Source organism: Dromiciops gliroides, chromosome 6, assembly GCF_019393635.1.
Source record: "Dromiciops gliroides isolate mDroGli1 chromosome 6, mDroGli1.pri, whole genome shotgun sequence".
Taxonomy (NCBI): domain Eukaryota; kingdom Metazoa; phylum Chordata; class Mammalia; order Microbiotheria; family Microbiotheriidae; genus Dromiciops; species Dromiciops gliroides.
In genome coordinates this window covers 116,135,711-116,158,088 of record NC_057866.1, presented here as the reverse complement: position 1 = coordinate 116,158,088, position 22,378 = coordinate 116,135,711, and the positions used below count along the sequence as shown (strand labels likewise).

Here is a 22,378-nt window from a genome sequence, read left to right as displayed (position 1 = left end):
ATTTTAAAATACAGGAGACTTTTGACCTAAAGTAGCAAGTGCATTCTAGAGAGCTCTAAGAATAGGGAAACTTAAAAATACTGGTCCCCGTGCTGATCCTGCTCTTGGATTTCCTTGCTCATGTTGACCAAAGAGCACATCCTCAGAGGCAGAACCAAAGAGAGGGAGGAGGGCCACAGGGGAGCAGGAGTGTGATGTACTTATCTACACCACCATGAAAAGTAGTAAATGCAACGCGTCATCATGCTATATATCGTTGGAATGGAACCCATAACCTATAAAGATTCAAAACCCCCAAATGACAAGGATTCCTCATAGTCAACTACCAAGTGCTTACTCAAAATAATTTCTGTTTTCTCTTGTATCTACAGATGGATATGCTTTCTCTCAAGATGAAAACGGAATTGTTTCCCAGTCTGAAGTGATTAGAGCTTATGACACCACAAAACAAAGACCAGATGAATGGTGAAGAGGGCTTTGCTTAAGAAGTGGGCTCAAATACTTACTTCGGTAAGACAACCTACTAGGTCTTTACTGGAATCCTCTAAATAATTCCAGTCCAGGAAGTTACAAAAAGATCCGTGCTGATGTCGTTGGGTGAAGTTCAGATTCATCTATTCTGTAGACATAAGCACTGTGCGACTATACTGTAACAACATCTCTTTCAAAGTTTTATAAACAAGTATTTGCTTAATGTTTGTAAACAGAAGTTGAAAATGACCTTGTATCCTGCCAGACTGCTAACTTAAAATGAGGCTCTTTCAGTGTTGTTCTTACTCCACACCTTGGGATAAAGCTAACACTGAGGTTACTGAATATATCATATGATGACAGATCTTTACCATTTATGAAAAATATGAAATGGCATTAAGTCAAAGAGGGACTGGACTGTTGGTAACAAGAGTCAGATTCAAAATGAGCGGAAAACCAGCATTTTTAAGGGGCGGACTCATCTTCCAGAGTAAAATTTCTAAGCAAGGCATCAATTGGTGTTTGTGTCCAAAACCGTCCTAATAAATGTTTGCCAAAGAAGTTCAATAAATGTATTTCTCTTTCAGTAGCCATTTGCACAGAAATGGCAAAGGAAGTTTCCTTCTTGTCATTTTGTCAGAACTGCATGCTTGACTTTTTATCTGTAAGATGATCAGTTTGCAAAAATGAGTCAAATTCAGGTTTCGTCTATGGCGTTTGCTACTAAAATCTGGAACGTTTTGCACCTTCAGCCTTACGAATGCTTCTTTCTTCCTTGTCTCGTTTATCTGTCAGTGTCAGAGAGGTACATTTTAATGTGGCTACTCTCTTAGTTGTGATGGTAATTTTCTAATGTTGTGTTTGTATCTATTAGCCAGCTCCAGTGTATTTCCATCTTTTTCTATGATGTTTCTGCTCTAAATTTTGTGGCCTGACATGGTATTGTAAAGTACTGAGAGGAGCTTTCTTTTTTCCACTTGAGAAAAGTACATTTGCATATTTATATAAGATTTCCAAAGTTTCTGTTCAAATATTTGGAATACCACATCAGATAAACACATTTGCTTTTATAATCTACTTTGGTTTTACCTTCCAGTTCCCCCTAGAGGTTTACTGCTGTCTTATACAGCCAAACCATGTGTAATCTATATTTAAGAATGAGTAATTAGTTTGCAGTTCAGTTGTCAGAGGTAGCTACCACATTTCTTTTAACTAAAATGAATCACATGTTAATGGAAAAAACACATTTTCAACTTGCCCATTTTACCCAAGTCCAGAGTTTGGAAATGAGGCGCACTTCTTGTTATAAATAGGTTGTATTGTACTGATATGTTTGTTAAATGAATGTTTAGTTCATTGGGCACTTCTGAACTATCTATTAAAATGCCTGTTTTGCTACCAAAAGCAAGTGACAAAATATGCTTGACAAAGCGTAAGCAAATTTGTATTCCCATTTTAAACATATTGCTTTTATTTTAGATAAAAAGAGTTCCAATTTTTGGATACAAATAGTAGACTGAAACACGTGTTGCCTTTTAGTGAGTAGCAGATTTGCCTTTCGGTGGATAATAGATGCCTAATAGATGGAACTTGCTTCTTTTGTCTTAAGCAAACACTTTTGTTTTTAAGAAAGGAGACTTTTACTAAATCAACCCTTGAGTTTCACAATTTCACAGTCATCCTAAATCCAGATTTTAAATGATAAGGTCATATCTTAAGGGCATTTAAGGTCCCTTTCAGTTTTGGATTTCTTTTGGTTCTGTAGCAAAAGAATCATTTCACTCAGTGTATCCACAGCTACTCTCTACTTACTCCTTTGCCAAGTAAATTTCCATTCTTTTATCTCTAACAAATGTGTACCTACAGAAAGATGTCACGCATTCAACTTAGCTTTCTATTGAAGAATTGATTATTAGATGATAGAGCTATTTTCTAAATTATGACATCTTTAAAGTTTAAAATATGTCTAGATACCTATTGCTTCTTTTAAATGTGTCTTTAGTCATCCCTTCCCTAAGTTCAGATGCTTTTATGTTCTACCCATGTGAAGATAGTTGAGATAGAACCACAAATATTCAAAAAGAAGTAAATATATCCCATCTACCGAAAAAAATAGGGCTTTCAAAAAAAAATTCATCTTCTACTTCTATTTCCTATTCCTCATCAATGTCACTTTTCCTAAGATCATAACTTCCAAAATTATCAATGGGATAGAATTTAATTTCCTGACCTAAAGGAGGTAATAAATTCTTGATCCATGGTTTACTTTGGTGAAATTCGCTAACATCAATGGGGTATGCCTATATAAATGATTCTTTTTAAATTTACAAAAGTAAATATTAATTTATCTTGCTGAATTTCTACTAGCAATTTAGTTATAGTCTGACATAGAGGATAGGGTGCTAGATTTAAAGTGAAGAAGAAAATTCAAGTTTTGACATTGACGGTGTGGCCAAGGTAATTTACCTCTCTGGACCTCATTTCCCTCATCTGTAGAATGAAGATTTATAATCCCTGTGGTACCTATTTCATAGGGTTGATAGGATCTTATGAAATGAGAGCATTTTGTAAACTTGAAAACACTATATAAATTTCTGTTTTCAATAATATCCACATTTCTGTCCCATAAAAGAACATTTTAACAAAAAAAAAAAGTCATCTTTTTTTTCATGAAATCAAACCTTAGTAAAACTTAAAATTTGCTATTTAATCATAGGATCTTTACATTGTTGAAGCAAATCACAACTCCAAGATTCCTTGTTACCTTCTTCATAAGAAAAAACCAATTTTTTCCTGAAGGATAAGTAGAGCTAAGGTGCACTAATTCTACCTTCCTCTCTTTGAAGCCTTTCAAGGTAGAATGTGTGTCTGAGAAATCAGACATCCCATGTTGGTTTTTACTATGAGTTTCCTTAGTGGAAACTTGTTGCTTCACAAGAACTAACACTTAAAAAAATTGAGTTCATGTGGAAATCTCAACTTATCTAGCTGTAGCAGTGTGTTGATTGTAGATTTGCACCAAGTAGTTGCTGTTTTCTAAAAATTGTTAACAACCTAATGGTGTTTCTCAGGAAGTTAGTAAGAAAAAAAAAATGTGGAGTAGTCCAGATACTTTAGTAGAGAAAAAAGACTTTATTTAGGCACTCTTTGCCTATTGCTAATCAGGTCAGATGTGAAACACCCTTTAACATGTTCCCTGCTCAATGGTTCATGCATTTTGTGTATGCGTATTCAACTAAGCCAGTGACTCCTAATTTCAAGGGAGAAAAATGAGTGGTCAGTTATTGAACATTAAATCTTATTATGAAACATTAAACTGTAATGTCTAAACTCAGTATTTTTTAAATTCAGTATGGAATTCACTCAGTAATTTGTGAAATTCTGTATGATGTTCAGTACTTAATAATAACTTTGCATTTAAAATCCTCTCATAAACAATGCCAGCTATAAATCATTGGATTTCTTACAAACAGTTATGAAATGCTTATAACCATGTCATGATTATTGCATAGCTAAGTAATCCTCAATGATTTTTGTACGAATGTGAAATTGCCTTTTGGCAGTTCCTCATTTAAGAAGTCTTTCTGCAAATAAATCAGAAGGCTTAGGGATAATCAGTTTCTAGAGAAATTGTCCCCCCACATAACTGCTCTCTCTCACACACACACACACACACACACACAGAGACACACAGACATACATACACACACTCTCTCTACATATACATATACACACAGAGACATATATACACACTCTCTACATATACATATACACATATGTATACATATATATATATATACATGTACATACATACATACATAGACACACCAGAGGGACCGGGTTTGTGTGACTTTCTTTGTAAAGCATGTAACACCACCCATAATTAGGTGCCTAATAAATAAGATGATGATGAAAACTTCTACTCTATCTCTGAAAGGTTACCATATTGTGAATTTTTCTCATTTAAATAACTAAATGTCATTTTTGAAACTTCTACTTTGTTGCATTTTAATTAACCACGGACAGCTATAAAATTGGAATGTATGTTAAATTTTAAAGGAAAGGAAATGAATTTTTCCCTTTTAAAATCTCAATTCGTTTTCTATGTAAAAGCAGCTGTGCTTTTGATGAATTTATGGTTTGTCTGCATGAATTAATATTTTAAAGTGGCCTAAGCAAATGCATGGCTTTTGCTATAAATCTTTCTATTTCTTTCTGCCTTCCAAAGTCATATCATAGTATATCCAAGAATTAATGTTTGGTAGGCAAATGGATTGGTCCTCAGATCAAACTTTTTAGATGAGTATATTCTTTTCAAACAAATTTCAGCAGATTTAACGAAATCATTTATTTGGATTGATTGACAGACTTTTGCATTTTAAAGTTTCTTGGCAAATAAGCCTCAAGCAGGAAATATGGTAGCATTCTGAAGATTGGATTTTCATATCTGCTTGTTCCTAATTCTGACTTTCTATAAGTGAATCTCTTGTTGTAAAAATGTGACCAGACTATATAAAAAAATGATGTTTGTGTTTTGTTGTTCTAGAATAGAAGCCATAAATACAGTTAGCAGTGGGTTTTTTCCTACCTTGAGCTTCATTTTTGACAAGTATTTCAATGTATAGTAAGTGAACTGCTACATTGAAAGCAGCAACTAGGCAAAACTACACTTTGCATTAAAGGGATGGTAGGACTTTCTGATGCCCCACACTGTTACTGCAGAAGCTGTTGTGGAACCTTCACAATTGCATGAGTGGAGAGTTGTTTGACTCAGTGTTTATGGTAGTTTTCTCAGGTTTGTTTTAACTTGACATTAAATGCACTGTGTTTTATAAATAGTTATTAAAATTTAGTAATGTTCAGTTCTGTGCAGTGTTACATGTCACTGGCATTTTGTGAATGTGCATGTTTTGACCTGCAAATTTTAAATGCATTGTCTTTTAATTGTTATTAAAAAGGAAATAAAATATGCCATTACAGAAAAGTTTTCATGTTTTCAATACTATTCCAAGAAATTTCAAAAGAGTTGTTTAAGTGAGTTTCTTTAAGTCTGCATGATGTATAAAACCTAAAATGTTACATTGCTTTATAAAAGAATTTGCATTTGAAACTATGATCCACAAAACACCCCCTCCTTTTAAACTGATGAAATGAAACATAATGATGATTGAATATGCTTCACTCTGCTTTGGAACTGTGTTTTCCTTGTATGGAAATAAGAGAAAGGGAATATTATTTTTATTAGCATTAATTAATATTCAATGCTACTCAATATTCTTCAGCTTTGTTTTCAATAAAATCATTTCTAGTCTAGGTATTCCTATTACTTATAATAATTAAAGAACAACTCTAAAATACAATAATTAGTTCAAACTTAGTCCATTAATGTTGGGTGAAAAATTTTTTTGAGAAACCACTCATTTAGTTTACCTATCACCTATCTTCATCACAAGAATTAGGGGAGAGAGAGAGAATAATTAGCCTTGACTTCTTTCAGGATTAATAGGAAACAGGGACAAGTTTTGAAACTAAAATGAAATTTGGAGAGAAGTATAAAGATTTGGATCAGGGTAAAAACACTAGAAATTATTTGGAGGGCACAGACATACCTTTGCAAATACAGTTGCTTCTTGATTAAAAAAAGGAAGATGAGGGCAGCTAGGTGGCGCAGTGGATAGAGCACCGGCCCTGAAGTCAGGAGTACCTGAGTTCAAATCCAGCCTCAGACACTTAACACTTACTAGCTGTGTGACCCTCGGCAAGTCACTTAACCCCAATTGCCTCACTAAAAAAAAAAAAAAAAAAGGAAGATGAGCTGTAGAAAAGAGTCTTGTCTTTTTCTTTCTAGAATTGGGAAAATGGAACTTGGAAGAAAAAAAACTTTAGACTATATCAAAGTGAGGGGGTAGGTATGGTTTTTAGCTGTTTTAATATCCAAATTCCACTCCATTCTTTTCCTATCCATTATGTATATCTATAGATTTATTTTTTTTTAATTTATTTTTTGCAGGGCAATAAGGGTTAAGTGACTTGCCCAGGGTCACATAGCTAATAAGTGTCAAGTGTCTGAGGCCGAATTTGAACTCAGATCCTCCTGAATCCAGGGCCGGTGCTTTATCCACTGCACTACCTAGCTGCCCCCATATCTATAGATTTTTTAAATGTACATGTTATATAGAAAATGTTTACTTTTAAATTATACCTGGGGCAGCTAGGTGGTGCAGTGGATAAAGTACCGGCCCTGGCTTCAGGAGGACCTGAGTTCAAATTCGGCCTCAGACACTTGACACTTATTAGCTGTGTGACCCTGGGCAAGTCACTTAACCCTTATTGCCCTGCCTAATTAATTAATTAATTAAAACCTGAAATGGCAGATTTAATTGAACACTTAGAATACACACTTTACTTGTCCTTCCCACTTTAAGATATATTCTATTATAATTCTATACAATTCTATTATAATATGTTATAATAGAATTTGTAATAATTTGCCCACAACTGCAATTAACTTCTCTGTGTACTCTTAGCATTTCTAACCTCATATTTCTCTATTTTTAATAACACAAACCACCTCATTTTAATTGTAAGGAGAATACTACATCATGAACTTGAACTAATTAGAAGTTACTGATCAGAAAGAGTGGAAATACTGAATATAGAAGTCTTATGAAATTTCATTTTATTACTTTCAAGAATATACAATAACTAGAACTTCAAGAGATTTTTTGTCAGGCCAGATAATTAATTGCAATTAGCAGCAATTACATGCAGATAAACAGCATAATAATAGTTTCTTTTCTTTAGGTTAGGCATGTCCCCCATAGAGTATTTTTTCACTGTATGTCCTCTAATCAAATCCTTTGTTCAGATAGTATGAAAGTAAATTTCAGTCCATTCCTGGCCAATCATCACAAATTCCTAAGGGTGAAGGGCAAATTACTATAGTTTTATTATGCATATCAATATATATGTGTGTATGTGTGTGTGTGTATATACACATGTTCAAGGATGTTTTTGTTGAACTTCCTCTACCTCAGGTCATAGGATTATATTTTTGAAAGCTGGAAAGGACCTTGGAGATAATCTAGTACCACCCTCTTATTTTACTAATTAGGATATTGAGGCCTAGAGAAATCAGCTGATTTCCCAAGTAGTAACATAGCTGGCATTTGAACCCAAGTTTTTAATACTGAAGTCCACCACTTTTTACTGTGAGCTTTCAAATGTAGGTTGAACACTTTCCGATAATTTTTGGGGGGGGTGAGGCAATTGGGGTTAAGTGACTTGCCCAAGGTCACACAGCTTGTAAGTGTCAAGTGTCTGAAGCTGGATTTGAACTCAGGTCCTCCTGACTCCAGGGCCAGTGTTCTATCCACTGCTCCACCTAGCTGCCCCTCAGATACATCTTAATTGACTTTAATCCCACCTTCATCTATGGAAATTCCTTAATTAAAAAATAGGAATGATTTCCTAGAAACTTTAAAAAATATATTCCCCTAACAGAAAAGGGGGGAAAAGGTGGGGAAAATCCCCAAGGCTGTCATCCATGGCCATTTTAAAAGCTATTGCCCAACATTAATGGGCTTACCCACAAAGTAAAATAGATTATCCCCAAAATCAATTAAATCATTTGTTTGCCTTTGGAATGCATTATATAGCTTTTTATAATAATAGCTGTCATTTATATAGCACGATTAGGTTTGCAAAGTACTTAACAAATCTCTTTGTATCTCATTTTACAAATGAGGAAACTGAGGCAGACATAAGTTAAGTGTCTTTCCCCAGGACATCTAGACTGGATTTAAGCTTCAGATCTTCCTGACTCCATCACATCCTCGATGCACTGTCCTACCTAGCTACCTAGCAAATCTATTTAATTATTTTTCCTTAAGTCAATAATAAAATGAGTTTGTAATTCCCTAGTGCACATTGATGTAGCAGTAGATTTGTTGATTTTAAAGGAAAGCTAGTCAGTTATTTAAAATGTTTTTTCAATTTAATGTTGTTCAGTCATTTTTCAGTCATGTTCTATTCTTCATGACCTCATTTGGGGTTTCCTTGGCAAAGAGACTAGAGTGGTTTGCCATTTTCTTCTCCAGCTCATTTTACAGATGGGGAAACTGAGGCAAATAGGGTTAAGTGGCTTACCTGGAGTCAAACAGATAGTAAATGTCTGAGAGCAGATTTGAACTCAGGAAGAGGAATCTTCCTGACTCCAGGCCTAGCAGTCTAATCACTTCACCACCTAGCCGCCCCACTCTATCAACAGCCAAGAGTTAATTATGTCTAAAGAGTCAAGACAGTTTTCCCTATGTATCATACAGAACCCTACCAAAGAAATCTCCTGTTTTTTATCAGCATCATGTGAACTGATTATAACTTTTTCTTGTGATACATTGCCTGAAAAATAGGTCGGCAAAAAAGATTTTCCCCCCTGAGGAAATAAGTTCAGTCAGATATACGCCAACTTTTTAAAGTGTAGGATTTACATTATCCACAAAAATGGCTTAGTGAAGATAAACATTGAGAGGTCAATTTTAAAAAGTCAATTGCAACTTATACCTAATCATCTGGTTATGTGGTCATTTGGGAGAGGAAACTACCTTGCCTTTTATTCTGCCGGATATAATCGGCAGGCTGCAGGCAACACAGACCCCTGTAAGACACCACAGGTTCCACTTCTTAGGGCAATTTCTACAAATGCCTTAAATGTCATAGAACCACATTGCTCTTCAGTCTAAAAGAATGACATTCCTGTCCATCACCATAACACTGACAGCGAGAACATTGTTTTATAGACTTTCTATATTAAGTCACAGTATTTCTACACTTTACATCGTTATAACATCTAACCCATGCAAACAAATCCATGGCACAGAGGGGAACATTATTATAGTCTTATACCACATACTAGATTAAGAAATGATGATTGAGTTAATGTGAAAGCATGATAAAATTATTCTAAAATTGTCTTTATAAATGGTGTGGGTTAAGTGACACTAGAGTATCTCCTGCTTATGAGTTGAACAGGTTGCTTCCCCCTTTAGGGCCTTTCAGCTATGAAATGAAGGGATTGGCCTAAAACTCTAATAAAGGCCCTTTTTCTCTCTGGGTCTAATAATAAACTCATACAAATGGTATGTATTTTCAATGGATGTGTATTAGGCAACTTAATCATTCTGGAATGCTTTTACAATACTATTTACATGAAACTTCTTATTCTTGAAGCTATCTTTACAAGCTTCCATTATCTGGCCGTGCTGAAAACTGTTAATGATCACCATGAAGTGGAAATAGCCCTTAGAAAGATTTTTAAGGGTGAGGTTTTAAAGATTTATAATAAATTAACTTCAGAAATGCTGTTAAATTCTTTACATCAATAGATTTGTTTTAAACAGGTTTCCCACAAGTTTATTACAGAAACAAAAAGAGATAGTGTAGTGTGATTTTAACTGTCTTTTAAAAAAATCTCTCAATTATTTATAACCAATAAGCTTGGTTGGTTAGAATACTCTGTTGACAATGCTAAAGTTGTAGTTGGAGCTCTGTAAATGTCAGCTGTACTCTGTTTCATAGGCCAAGGCTTTAAGCCATAGCAAATGTGTATACTTATCATCTGGGGATATACCGTGATCTAGATAGATCAGCAGGTGAACAGGTTTCCTGAGAAAAGGAACTGGTTTATATTTACTTGTATCCTCCACAGTAGGTAATGGAAAAACCTCAACATATATCTCACTGGTAGTGAACTAATCATTATGTGTAAAAGACTTCATATATGAAAATGATTGCAACTGTATGAATAATACAAGCCACTATTGTTAGTCCAAATTTCAACTGTACATTTTTTTTTTTTTTTGTGGGGCAATGAGGGTTAAGTGACTTGCCTAGAGTCACACAGCTAGTGTCAAGTGTCTGAGGCCAGATTTGAACTCAGGTCCTCCTGAATCCAGGGCCGGTGCTTTATCCACTGCGCCACCTAGCTGCCCTATTCAACTGTACATTTTAAAAATATATTGGGGACGTATGAAAATCAGGTTGCTCTTGCGACTGCCATAAGGGAAAGGAGGACATGATAGTAAAACATTTTTGCTAAATTTCTTCACTTTTTAGGTGTACAGTGCCTAGCATATAGTGAGTTACTGAATACACACTTACTGCCTGTATGCCTTTTATGATCAGATCCAAGAAATTGCTTTTTAAGGCAATATTACATGCCACTACATTTCTAAATTTAGCCATGTATGTCTCTTTTACTGATTATCAAGTGGTACATAGGTCTTCTAAAAATTGAAGCACTTTCTTCCTTAGCCTGGTCTGCTGATGGCCAGACTCTGTTTGCTAGATACACAGACATCTTGGTATGGCTGTGACAAGTGACCAGTAGCACTCGATAAAAGGGTCAACCACAACTCCAATTTTGAAATAAAGACCTTAATTTCTGCTTTTTGAAGAAGAAAAAAAGAAAATTAAGTGCTTTGATTAAAAACTAAAAGCAAATCAAATAATTGATGGCATCTAACAACTTTATGTGTATAAAAATATTCTGGTCCTTTGCTATCTGGCACAGATTAACAATAACAGCAGTTTTAACCACAGCTTTTATTAACGTAAAAATTCAGTGTGATTACTAAATAATTAGTATTGTCAATGTGTAAATACATTAAATTACAAATATCTTTACATTTTACATAATTAATTTTACAAATAAAACTTTTAAATTCAATTGTCCAACTTTCATTTATATACTAAATGTCACTGAACAAAAGTTAACAATAAATATTCCCTAGGGGGAAATTTTAGTTAGGATTTGCCTAACAATGAAAATTACTTATTAAATTTTGAATTTTTTCATATCATCTTGTCTTCTGAAAAGTATGTAGTTTGAGTTGTGTGATTATTAATACAATAATTATTTCAACATACTTAAATACTGTCCAAGATGCCCAGGGTTCCCTTAGTTTATTAAGAGGTGATTAGGATCCTTTTTCATGAATTTCTGATAACTATAATCAGGTACTTCCTTTTTTCATTATAATTAAGTTAATCACTCAGGCTTAAAAGAGTAACTTCTAATATCTTCTATAGAAGTAATGTTTTGAGTTGACTGGTGAAATGTTTTTCACAGAATACTGGTTTAAACATCTAATTGCAGCAATTATGAGTAAGGATATCAAATTAAAATGTAATGGTCACCTTTTTTTAAAAAAGGTTAAAAAAAAAAGTAATTACCTAAAACATCCATTTTATGTGATCCAAATGAGAGAACATATTAATTCTAGAAAAGAAACGTTTCTCAATGATGACCTTGTTCCGATGCCCCGGAATGTCACCTAAGTGTTAACATGAGCATAACTCAGACACACTCCACTTGTCCTTCACTCTGCTGCATTATTCATATCAACTTGGGCTGAAGTCCGAGCAGCTTTTCCCAGGAAGTGTTGGCTCCTGCTGAAGAGGATAAGCAAAATATTGTGGTGACACCAGGAATCCAGATGGTTGGGTCAGGTGGATTGAATGACCTGTCTGTAAACAACCTGATGTGTAAGGCGGAGGAGGTGAGGGCACCAGACAACCAGACTCGGCTCTGGCGAAAGAAAATCTGCGAATGGAGCCTCCATTGGAGCTTGAGCTGGTTGCTGTGCTGGACTGTCTTGAGGGTGTCCTGAGGTTTGTGGAGGTCAGAATCATGGGTAGGGTCTCATTCTGGTAGCTTCGCAGTGAGAAACGAATGGGCTGCTGAGATGTTTGTTTAGGTCTCAAGCAAGTGCAACAGTAAATAGCTACTAAGGAGCCCAGGATAATAAAGGCAATGAAGATGGAGCCAACGATCAGGAATGGCACATAGACTGGTTCTAAAAAAAAAATGAAGATGCCCTTGTTAAAGACTGTCCATACTTTCTGGTTCTGCTTAAAAGTATTGTGTTCCAGCTGCTCATTGGCTTGAGTTCAAGATAAGGGACACCCAGAGTTCTTGTAACTCTGTTTCTCCAAACTATATTTACAAACTCTAATGCACATTGATTCCGGGTCTAATGACCAAAGAGATGGGCCTCTCGTTTGGGAGAAAACAAACTGAGATTGTAGTTTGTTAGTCAGATCTTTACAGTACCCTCATTCAGAAATCACTGTAGCTGAAAAATCCCTTGCCCTAACCCTAATTAAAGCAAAGTGGAGTGGGGTAAGAGCAGAATTTAATTTGGATTGATTTGATTGTGTTAAAAATCCAAAATGATATTGAGATCAGCCTCTATAGTCTTGGAAACTTCCTTCACATCTCAGAAGCTCCAACCCACAGCCAAAAGTCTGGGACCTGTTCGATGTACATTTGGGAAGGAGTTGTTTTAAGAAACTCCAGAAACCTATATATAAGTCCACGGCACTCCCCTAATCCTCTTGAAAACATAGCCATGCGTCTTCTCCCTCCTAGCCTAGGAAGAGGGGTTAAACAGTTATACAGTTATTTCAAGGTATCTAGGCCCCTAAACCTCATACTGAACTAAAAACCTGAGAGGTCCAGCTGGGCCAAAGACTAACTATGCTACTGTGGCAATTCTTGCCCCTAATTTTCTGCATGACAAACTTTTTCATAAGCAAAGTCAAATTCCACCTTTGTTCACACCCACCCAATGCAAATATATGTGAGATGTATTTGCCTCATGTACAGTCTCTCTATTCATCAGTTCAATCGCCCAAGTTGGCCAAGCCTTCACCTATAAAAGGTAAACCTAAGAAAGTTTTAGATAAAGTATGGAGGACTGAAGGCATGTGGGGAGAAATTGAAGGGGCTGCTTGCCCCATTTTAAGCAGATTATTCTCCTCCTTGTGCCCTCGTTGACTGCAAGAGAGAAAGAGAGAGAGAGAGGAGAGGGAGAGGGAGAGAGGAGAGATTACTAGGCTGCTAGTGACCAAAATGCTGTAATCTGAGATAAATAATTTAAGCACCTTGGACCCAAGGAAGAGTCCAGGTTCTCAAAGGATGGGGGGGGGGGATGCTTGGGAGAGATTTTTGCCCACTCTTTTTCTACAACAACAACAAAAATAATGACAAACATTTATATGACTTTTCAAAGTTTGTAAAGTGATTTTTATATAATGTAAATCTATTCGTTAATAGACCTGACCTGACAGTATGGTTAGGCAAATCACAATGAACATCTAAAGTAATCTCCCTCAAAACGACTTCCCAAATTCTCCTCCTGACATCTGAGTGACCGCCCAAACAAAGTACTTGGGTGGGGGTAACCAGATTCTAAAGGAGAGCTTATCCTATTCCCTCGCCTTTCCAGCAGCAATCTTTCTCATCTGTTGAGGGCTTCTTCACTTAACTGTCTCTACCACCAACCTTGGAGCGCCTTCACCTGCTCCGTCCAAATGTCCACCACGTCAGGGCTCCCTGGCCTCACTGTCTCCTCTACTTTCGTTGGCCTTTAAACCACTGCCTAGAGTGTTTCCCCAAAGTTAAGATTCAGGTGGGGGAAAAAAAAAGAAAACCCACTTTCTTCCTAAGGTATAAGGTTCCTCGGTCTGGGCTGTGATTTATTCAACTCTGAAGTTAGCGGAAACTCGACCCGTGTTTTCTGATGCGAGAATAAAGGGGAGGAGGGCTGCCTACTGGGGCTTTTAAAATCGCCACGCCGGTGGCGGTGATTTGCGCTGTTTTCAGTTTGGTTGTGGGGGAGGGAAAGGGTAATTTGATGCAAAGAAAGGAAAGGGGATGGGGGAGGGGTACAGGAAAGTTTTAAAAGAAAAAGTGACTCAGGCTTCGCCCTCAGTGCGGGGCTGTTGATTAACTGGCGTCTGGAGTAAAGTTTCACACTCCATCAGCACTCACTAACGTCTTCCAGCTCTAGGGAGACGGGAGCCCCGGACTCTTCCCCCTCTCCACCCCCCCCCCCAACTAGACTACATGGAAAACTCAGAGGATTCACGCACATTCACTCAAGTCTACAGCACCACGTACACCAGCCCTTGGCCCCTAAATCGAGTCGGCATCTATTATGCGCAGAGGGTGTGCCAGGCGCTGGGCTAAGCGCTGGGAGATCAGAAAAATCTGATCTGTCAGCGCGGGAGAGGCGGCTTCCTCAGACCAACTGGCACTCGGACCTTCGCCTATCTAGTGGGCTGCGTGCCTCCTCTGCCCTGCCACAGAAAGTGGGATGGGGAGGAGAAGAGTTGGGTGCCCCTCTACCGGGTCTCCCGCCCGTCCCGTCTAGTCTCGTGGTTGTGAGCACACCGAGGACTAGCCTTGGGGGTGGCGGGGGGAGGGTGAGGGGAGCCGGAGGGGAACGGGGAAAGCAAGCCCTCCTTCCTCTCCCTCGGTCCACTAGTTGAACGGGCTCAACCCTGGGAGGGGGTAGTATTCCGGCTAGGGGGAAGGAACAGGCCATGCACGCGCGCGCACACACTAGCGCGCACACTATCAAATAGCAACCAGCCGGCATGGATGGCAAGATGGGGGTGTGAGGCTGCTCGGGGGCCCGACACTTACGCGCGGTGATGCCGGGGTGCTCCAGCTCGCCGCGATCGTTGGTGCAACCCCCTTGCTCGAGCCTGGCGTCCGCAGCGGCGCAGCAGTAGCGCAGGGCGCAGGAGCCGCAGCAGATAGTGGCATCCAGTGTGTCGAAGTCCTCTGGGCATTGGAAACCCTCGTGGTAGTTGCCCTGCGCGTCCATCCAGCCGTGGCAGTACTCCCCATCCTGCTGCGCCCCAGCGGGGCCCCAGCGCAGCCAGCCCAGGAGGAGGCAGAGCGCCAGCAGCGCCCCCATCGCCTTTCCTAAGGATTTTAGGGAAAGGAGAGGGTGTGGTGGAGGGAGGCAGGAGCAGGACCTGCGGCTGCTTCTCCTAGGCAGTTAAGTTGTGAAACTGGAATGGGGGGGGGGGCGCAGACGCCCGGCACCCCGGGCTTGCCCCAGCGGGAGAGAGACTGCTCCCGCTGTGATCAGCACGAGCCGGGCAGGCGGCCGCGATGGCTCTCTGGTCCCCGCAGTCCCGAGGTCAGCATGGTGCATCAGGTAGAAGGGAGCTGAGAACACTGTCTGGCCGAAGGCAGGGGAGGCTCTCTTACTGGAGAGCTCGGAGAGCGGCTACGGGAGGCGCCTACTGCGGGATCCACTGGGTAGCAGGACGCGCCGAAGGGGGCAGTGGCGACCACTACCCTGGCTGCTGCCGCCGCTGCTGCTGCTGCTGCTTCGGTGACCGAGGCTCCTAAAGCTGCTGTTACTGTTTCTGCTGCTGCTGCTGCCGAAGCTTTTTACCCCGCTCATAGTTCTCTGGGCCCGGGGGGGCGCTTCTAACACCCTGCCACCCCCCTCTTTTCCTCCCTCCCCACTTCTTGCAGGAAGAATCACACCAAGAGGTGGGAACTTGCTGGTGGAGGGCTTAGCGTACCATTTATTTCTTGCCGCACCTTTACGAACTGCCCGGAGTAGCCTAAGGGACCTGCGCCCAGTAGGAAGGGAAGAGGCGTCCCACGTGTGGCGGCGTCCAGATAGTAGAGTAGGCAGGCAGTGAGGGCGCTGCTGCGCTCCTCCGGAGGGCTCATCCCCACTGCGCCGAGGCCGAGGGACAAGAGGCTGCTCTAGTCCGAGTAGAGTGCAAACAGCTTCCCCTGGCTGCTGACAGCTTTCCCGGGAAGGAGTGCTTTAAAAGGAAAGAAGGGGGAGGAGGGGAGAGAGATGGATCGAAAGGGCGGGGGAGGGGGGGAGTATATATATATATATATATATATATATATATATATATATATATATATATATATATATATTTTTTTTTTTTTAAATCTGTGTCCCTGGTCACAGTGCAGCTGCTGCCGCTCCTATGTGATCCCATCAGCCCTCAATCTTCCCTTCTCCCTCTTCCTCTACCGCGTTGCCCATTCGCCACCCACTTTTCCCATTGTCACTGTAATAAAAGAGCCAGCCAGAAGTTCCAAGCTCCCCGAACTTAGCCCCTCTAAGGATTCCTAACCAAATCTCCAAGAGGCGAATACTTCTGGGGGAACTGCCCCTAAAGCTAGGGAAGGGATGCCTGCTCCCGGGCTCAAGGGTTTCTTGTAGCCGTTTTCATTGTCCTTTCCTATGGCAACTGTTTTTAGTGTTGTACAAGCCTGTGGTGCCTTTTAAGGGTCTCCCTCCTCCACGCATCTGACCTTGTTACTAAGACTTCTTTCTAAACTGTTGTCAACCTAGTTCTTTTCCTTTCCTGACTCATCTGCGGACTGGCGGCTGCATCTAATAAAGTGCCTATAGCACTTGCCTCCTCAGATTCTCCGAAGCATCAGCAAAGGCTGAAAAGAAGTTTTGCCCAAGTTCTTGACTGTTGGATCGCGGCTGGATGCATAATCACCAGTAACCTAGACGGGCCAAGAGCTGCCTGGAAAGCCTCAGAGGCCCGTGGCTTCTTCTTTCACGCTTGGGGAAAATAATAATAATAATAAAAGGAACAAAATTAATGATAATTGAGCAGGTTTGAACTTCTGTTCAGGCAAAGGAACATATTTATTTAAAGGATGTGTCCCCTGTGTACTATCTGAAGGGTACTGCTGCCTTAGTGTTCTAAGTCCTTTATGCAAGTGCTGTTATATGAAACCAGGGCTAAACTCTCGAAATTGATGTTTACTGCATCTTAAACTTCCTCTTGTCATTTATTGGTGTGTATGAATATGAACAGCATATCTCGGCCTATTTGTCAATCGCCCTTCATGCCCGTTTCCCTAATTAGATGCTGGAAGGTTGAGCAAAACAAAAGAAACAAAGTGGGATTCGTACTAGCAAAAAAACAATGCTATGTTCAAAAGTATTTCTCAGAACCTTGGCTCCTCAGTGGACAATTGATTCTACTCTGATAGACGTTATCGTCTTGGTTGGTTTGTTCCATAAGCTTTGAAAGCAAAAAGGGAAAAGACAAGTTTCTTTAATCTGACTCATTAACTAAGATTTGATTGATTGTGCACAAATTCAAGATGCTGTTTGGGATTCTGGATTCTAGGCTTTTGAGACTTTCGAATTCTGTTTTAAGAAAATAGAGTTCTGAGCTCAACATTTTGCATGTTAGAGAGGAATGTAAACATACTTTTTTAACTTTCTGAGTAGTTATTTGTTGAGCTAGCATATTAACGAAAACAGTCTAAAGGTAGGGTTTTCATGGATAAATCAAACTATGGTTTTCACTGAATGCTGTAGTTTTCTTTGCTTTGTCTACAATGACCTGATTTAAACTTCTGAATTTTTGTTGCACCAAGATTGTTTATAATTCTGTGTGTGTGTGATTTTTTTTTAATTGCCGGTAGAGACAGCTTTGTTTTAAAACCTAAGGGGCTTTTAAAAAAAAAAACTGTTGGGGTAGACTTTTGAGGATAATTTTTTGGAATATACCTATTGTCATGTAGAGTATCTATTTATCCTGGCAATTGGGGGGGGGGTCATTAGGAGATATAGAAAACATTTTTAAAAAGTAATCATGAAAAAAGAAATATTGAATATCACAACCCTCCAGAAGTCGTACTTTATAAAATTATTGATGTTTGGAAAATAGCCTTATCTCTTTTTTATTTATTAGCTGTGTCATTTGTCCACAAAAGTGTGTGTGTATAATACAGATAATCAGGGAGAGAGAAAGAGAGAGAGAGAGAGAGAGAGAGAGAGAGAGAGAGAGAGAGAGAATCTTTTAGACTTCATTAGAGTTTTTTAGATTCTTAGCCAAAAGTTCTTGAACTTGCTTTGTTACCACTATCCACTGTCTAGTTTTCTTCAACTGCATGATTTAAAAATACTGGGCATCAGGTTTCCATGATATCAAGAGTAGCAATTTCTTTTTTTTTCTTTTTTTTTTGGGGGGGGGGGGGCTCAATGAGGGTTAAGTGACTTGCCCAGAGTCACACAGCTAGTAGGCATCACGTGTCTGAGGCCGAATTTGGACTTAGGTCCTCCTGAATCCAGGGCCGGTGCTTTATCCACTGTGTCACCTAGCTGCCCCCGGGTAGCAATTTCTTCATGGTGCCTGGTATTGTCAGAGTAGTCATATAGGAAACTATAGGAGTACAATTCATTCTCCTTATGCATAGTTGTGTTTTATTGATATAGTAATCCAAAAGACTGAAAAGTCTTCCCTTACCAGACATGGCCACTTGGTATGAAGAGCAGTGAGGAGAGGCCTGAGGGCTTCATCCTCCATCTTCTGAGCTGCCATCGTACTTGCTTCAGCTGGGGATCAGAGATGGTGCTCCAGTCTCTCAGCACTCTAAAAGCAAGAAGGGAAGTGTCAGGGAGTCAACAAGTATTTATTAAGTACTTACTATGTACCAAGCACAGTGCTGAACATTGAAAATAGAAAGACCAAAAAAGAAAAAAAAAACAAACAAACCCTGCCTCTGCCTCCTAGGAACTCATAGGCTAGTTGGGAAGATGATGTATAAATAATAAGGTATGTACAGAGTAGAGGGAAAGTAATCTCAGAAGGGAAGGCACTGGTAGCTGGGGGGACCCAACTGCTGGGGGGATCTTCCTGCTGAAGGTGGGATTTGAGCTGAGTCTTGAAGGACATCAGAGAAACTAAGAGATGGAATTAAGAGATGGAAGAAGCCTATTCCAGGGATAGGGAAATTCAAAGGCACAGACTAGGGGAAGATAGAGCATCTATTTGGGGAATAGCAAATAAGCTAGTGTGAATGCATCATTTGAGGCATAGAGGAGAATAAAGTATAAGACCAGAAAAGTAGGAAGGGGCCAGGTAATGAAGAGCTTTGAATGCCAAACAAAAGACTTTATATTTCATCCCAGCAGTGATATAGCAATAATAAACAAGAGTTTAGTGAGTGTGGTGGGAAGTATAAGGAGTATGAGTGACATAATCAGATCTATGATTTAGGAAAAACACTTCTGCAGCCAAACAGATGATTTGAGGCAAGGAGACCATTTAGAAGGTTATTTTACTGACACTATTCCCACCCAGGTTTGGGCCCTCTATAGAGCCTGGGGGGTAGTGTGGCTAGATGTCCCCAGATTGGGTATTTGAAGAATTTACGTTTCTCAAGGGCAGGGTTTTTACATGTTTATCTTTGTATCATTGTGCATAACACAATGCTTGGCATATAGTAGGCTAATTCAATTCAGTTGAATAGCCAGAGGATTCTTGGGCATTTTTTAGCCTCCATAATCCGGATAAAGGTCTTCACTCTGAGTATCAATGATAATGTACCTTCTTGTTCATTTTCTAGCATCTCCCCTGCCTGCCAACAACCTTCTTCAAAATAGAGAACCACATCTGGCCACTAGATGTTGAAACAGTTGCCTAGATCCAAAATATATTAGCAAAGCCCTTAATGAACACTTCAATGAACTCCTTTCTTTCAAGTCAAACACTAGTTTTTTAGTCTGAGCCTCTGATTTCATTAATATAGGGAAGGGATAGGGCAGTGGAAAGAGAGCTGAACTTGGAGTCACCTGGATGTGAGTTCAAATCCTGGCTTTGCCAATTCCTTCATCTAGGTGTCATTGGACAACTCTGGCTCTCAGTTTCCTCATCTGTAAAATAAGGGCATTGGATTGAATAATCTCCGTGGTTGCTTCCAGTCTTTCCTCTAAAATCCTATGATTCCATGAACTCCTTCCACTAACACAGTTTATCAACACAGCTATAATTGATTGCCTTAAAGATTACCTGGGGCTCCAACTCCAGAGAGAGATTAAGCAATTTGCCCTTGGTTGCACAACCACTTAAATGTCCCATGAAAGACTTAAATACCTACCTTCCTGACTCCAAGGGCAGCCATCTATTTCTCTTGTCGCACTGCCTCTCTGCCATTCCTGCTCCCATTCTGTTACTCCAAGCCTCAAAATTTATGAACTGTTCAGATTGTGTTTCACCCAGATTTGGTTAACTATGAAAATAGTGCATGGTAGCTAAGTCCCCATTTTACCTCATAGTGAGTGGATGAAAAGGAAATGAACATTCAGAGGGCTAGACTTGAAATGAGGAGAGCTAAATTTGAATCCCAGATCAACTGTGTCCTAGCTTTGTGGCCACAGACAAGTCACTGAACATCCTTGAATCTGTTTCTCCATCTGAAAATCAAAATTCATACTTATACCACACATTTCTCCATGGATATTTAGCAGAGCTTTGAGGAAATTAGTTATTACTCAAACAGTCATATGTGTGCTGTACTTGGGTGTGGCAAAACTACAGAAACACCCACTTCAGTGGGTTTTGACACAGAAAATGTGACTATGTGTGTATGTATGTGTACACATATGTGCATATGTTTTTTCCTGTTTTCTGTGTCAAAACCCACTGAAGTGAATGTATGTGATACACACACACACACACAGTTTATCTGTGCCTTGGTGCAAAAGAATTTTTGGATGCTTTTCCTTTCCATGCTTTAACATCAAAACTGTTGTACTCTGTGTGCTTTGGCACTGTGAATACTTTTATCTGTAAATAAAAACCCATTAAATATAATTTTGTACAAAACCAAAAAATGTCTGTGTTAGCCTGTTGTTGCTTGGAAAATTCTTTAAAAAGCATAAGATTTAACTCAGATTTGCCCAGCCTTACACATGACTTTATGGCACACGCAGATTTACCTACCAGTTTTTTAAGCAATATTTTCTTCACCTACCAAAAAAATAATAATATCAGTTCTATAACACTTCAATATTTGTGAAGCACTTCGATGTTAGTCTCGCCATAACTTGGTGACCCACGTACCACTGATATGATTATCCCACGTCTGCAGATTTGAAACTGAGGCTCACAGAAGTTGTTAAAGTAGAGGCTAGATGGCTACTAGTAAGGATGTAACAGTGGAGATTCCTTTCTGGTATAGGTTGAACTCCATGGACTCAAATTCTGTGATTCTGTGACTTGCCCCTGATCACAGACAGCAAGTGTCAGAGACAAGATTTGAAGTCAAGCCTCCCTGACTCTAGCTACTATAGTAATAGTAAGGATTTGGCAAATAACACAGTCTTAAGAAATCACATCTGAAAATGACTACATTCAATTTTCAGTTACCTCTATGAATGAGTGAATGAATGAATGAATGGTGGAAAATGGACGATAATATCTTCTGCCTGATATTCGAATGGCCCATTCTGGGCAGCAGGAAATTGTACAAAGAGTGAGAACCATTAACTCCAAACCACCTTCTCTAATCAAGTGGTTTGGGTCCCAATCCTAATGTTCCTGGCATGGCTAATGAGATGGTAACTTTGTCCCACCTGGGTTACATCACATAAGAGTCTCATGAGTAAGGAGAGTGAGGAATGGCTCATGATATAGTTCTCAAAAAGAATAGTCTGCACAATGGTCATCAGGATTTGAATGTGCATTCCCCCTGAGAATACACACTTTACCCACATATACTCATCTAACATTTAAGGCACCCTTTTCATTCTCTCTCATTCCTCAAAGATACCTTCAGTTCTTCATAGGTATAGGAATGACCAAGGATAATGGGGGCAATAGCAATTAGAAAAAGCATTTAACCATATAAGCCCTTTATCCAACCTAAAAGAACATGGTGAACAGACCAAGAAATTTTTAGTCATGGAGCACAAGTTGAACCAAACTACTCCAGTATCTTTAAGAAGAAAACTCAAAAAAACCCAAATGTGTCACAAAGAATTAGACATGACCGAAAAATGACTGAACAACAACAAAACAAGCTGAGCACCACAAAAGGAGGCTTTTTGTTTTAACTACAGCCAGTTATATCTATCCCCAATTAGTTGATCCTAGTTCTATAATTCTCTCTCATCACTCCAATCTTCCCATTGCTTTCTCCTTTGCTATTCTTTGGGTCTTATCTTCCTCTGTTTCAACCTTTGACTGTCCTTTCTGTTTTATTCTCCCTTTTTGCTCCTCTCACTCAGGCAACCTTAGTCAGAGAACACAATCCAGA

The 22,378-nt window shown here is 39.3% G+C and overlaps 2 protein-coding genes across 4 annotated transcripts in view; one reads left to right on the top strand and one right to left on the bottom strand.

Moving 5' to 3' along the window:
- ATP8A1 (ATPase phospholipid transporting 8A1) overlaps positions 1–3,438 on the top strand; it is a 295,356-nt gene extending 291,918 nt beyond the window's left edge. For all 3 annotated transcript variants that reach the window (XM_043970049.1, XM_043970048.1, XM_043970047.1), the window contains one exon: positions 372–3,438. In XM_043970049.1, the coding sequence (XP_043825984.1) occupies positions 372–469 (98 nt within the window). In that variant the 3' untranslated portion in view covers positions 470–3,438. The remainder of the gene's footprint in view (positions 1–371) is intronic.
- Positions 3,439–10,396: 6,958 nt separating this feature from the next.
- SHISA3 (shisa family member 3) lies at positions 10,397–15,912 on the bottom strand. The gene is given in 4 exon segments (XM_043971917.1): positions 10,397–12,326; positions 14,963–15,323; positions 15,325–15,393; positions 15,396–15,912. Coding segments are annotated over 4 exon segments (972 nt in total). The 5' UTR covers positions 15,483–15,912; the 3' UTR covers positions 10,397–11,871.
- Positions 15,913–22,378: the final 6,466 nt, after the last annotated feature.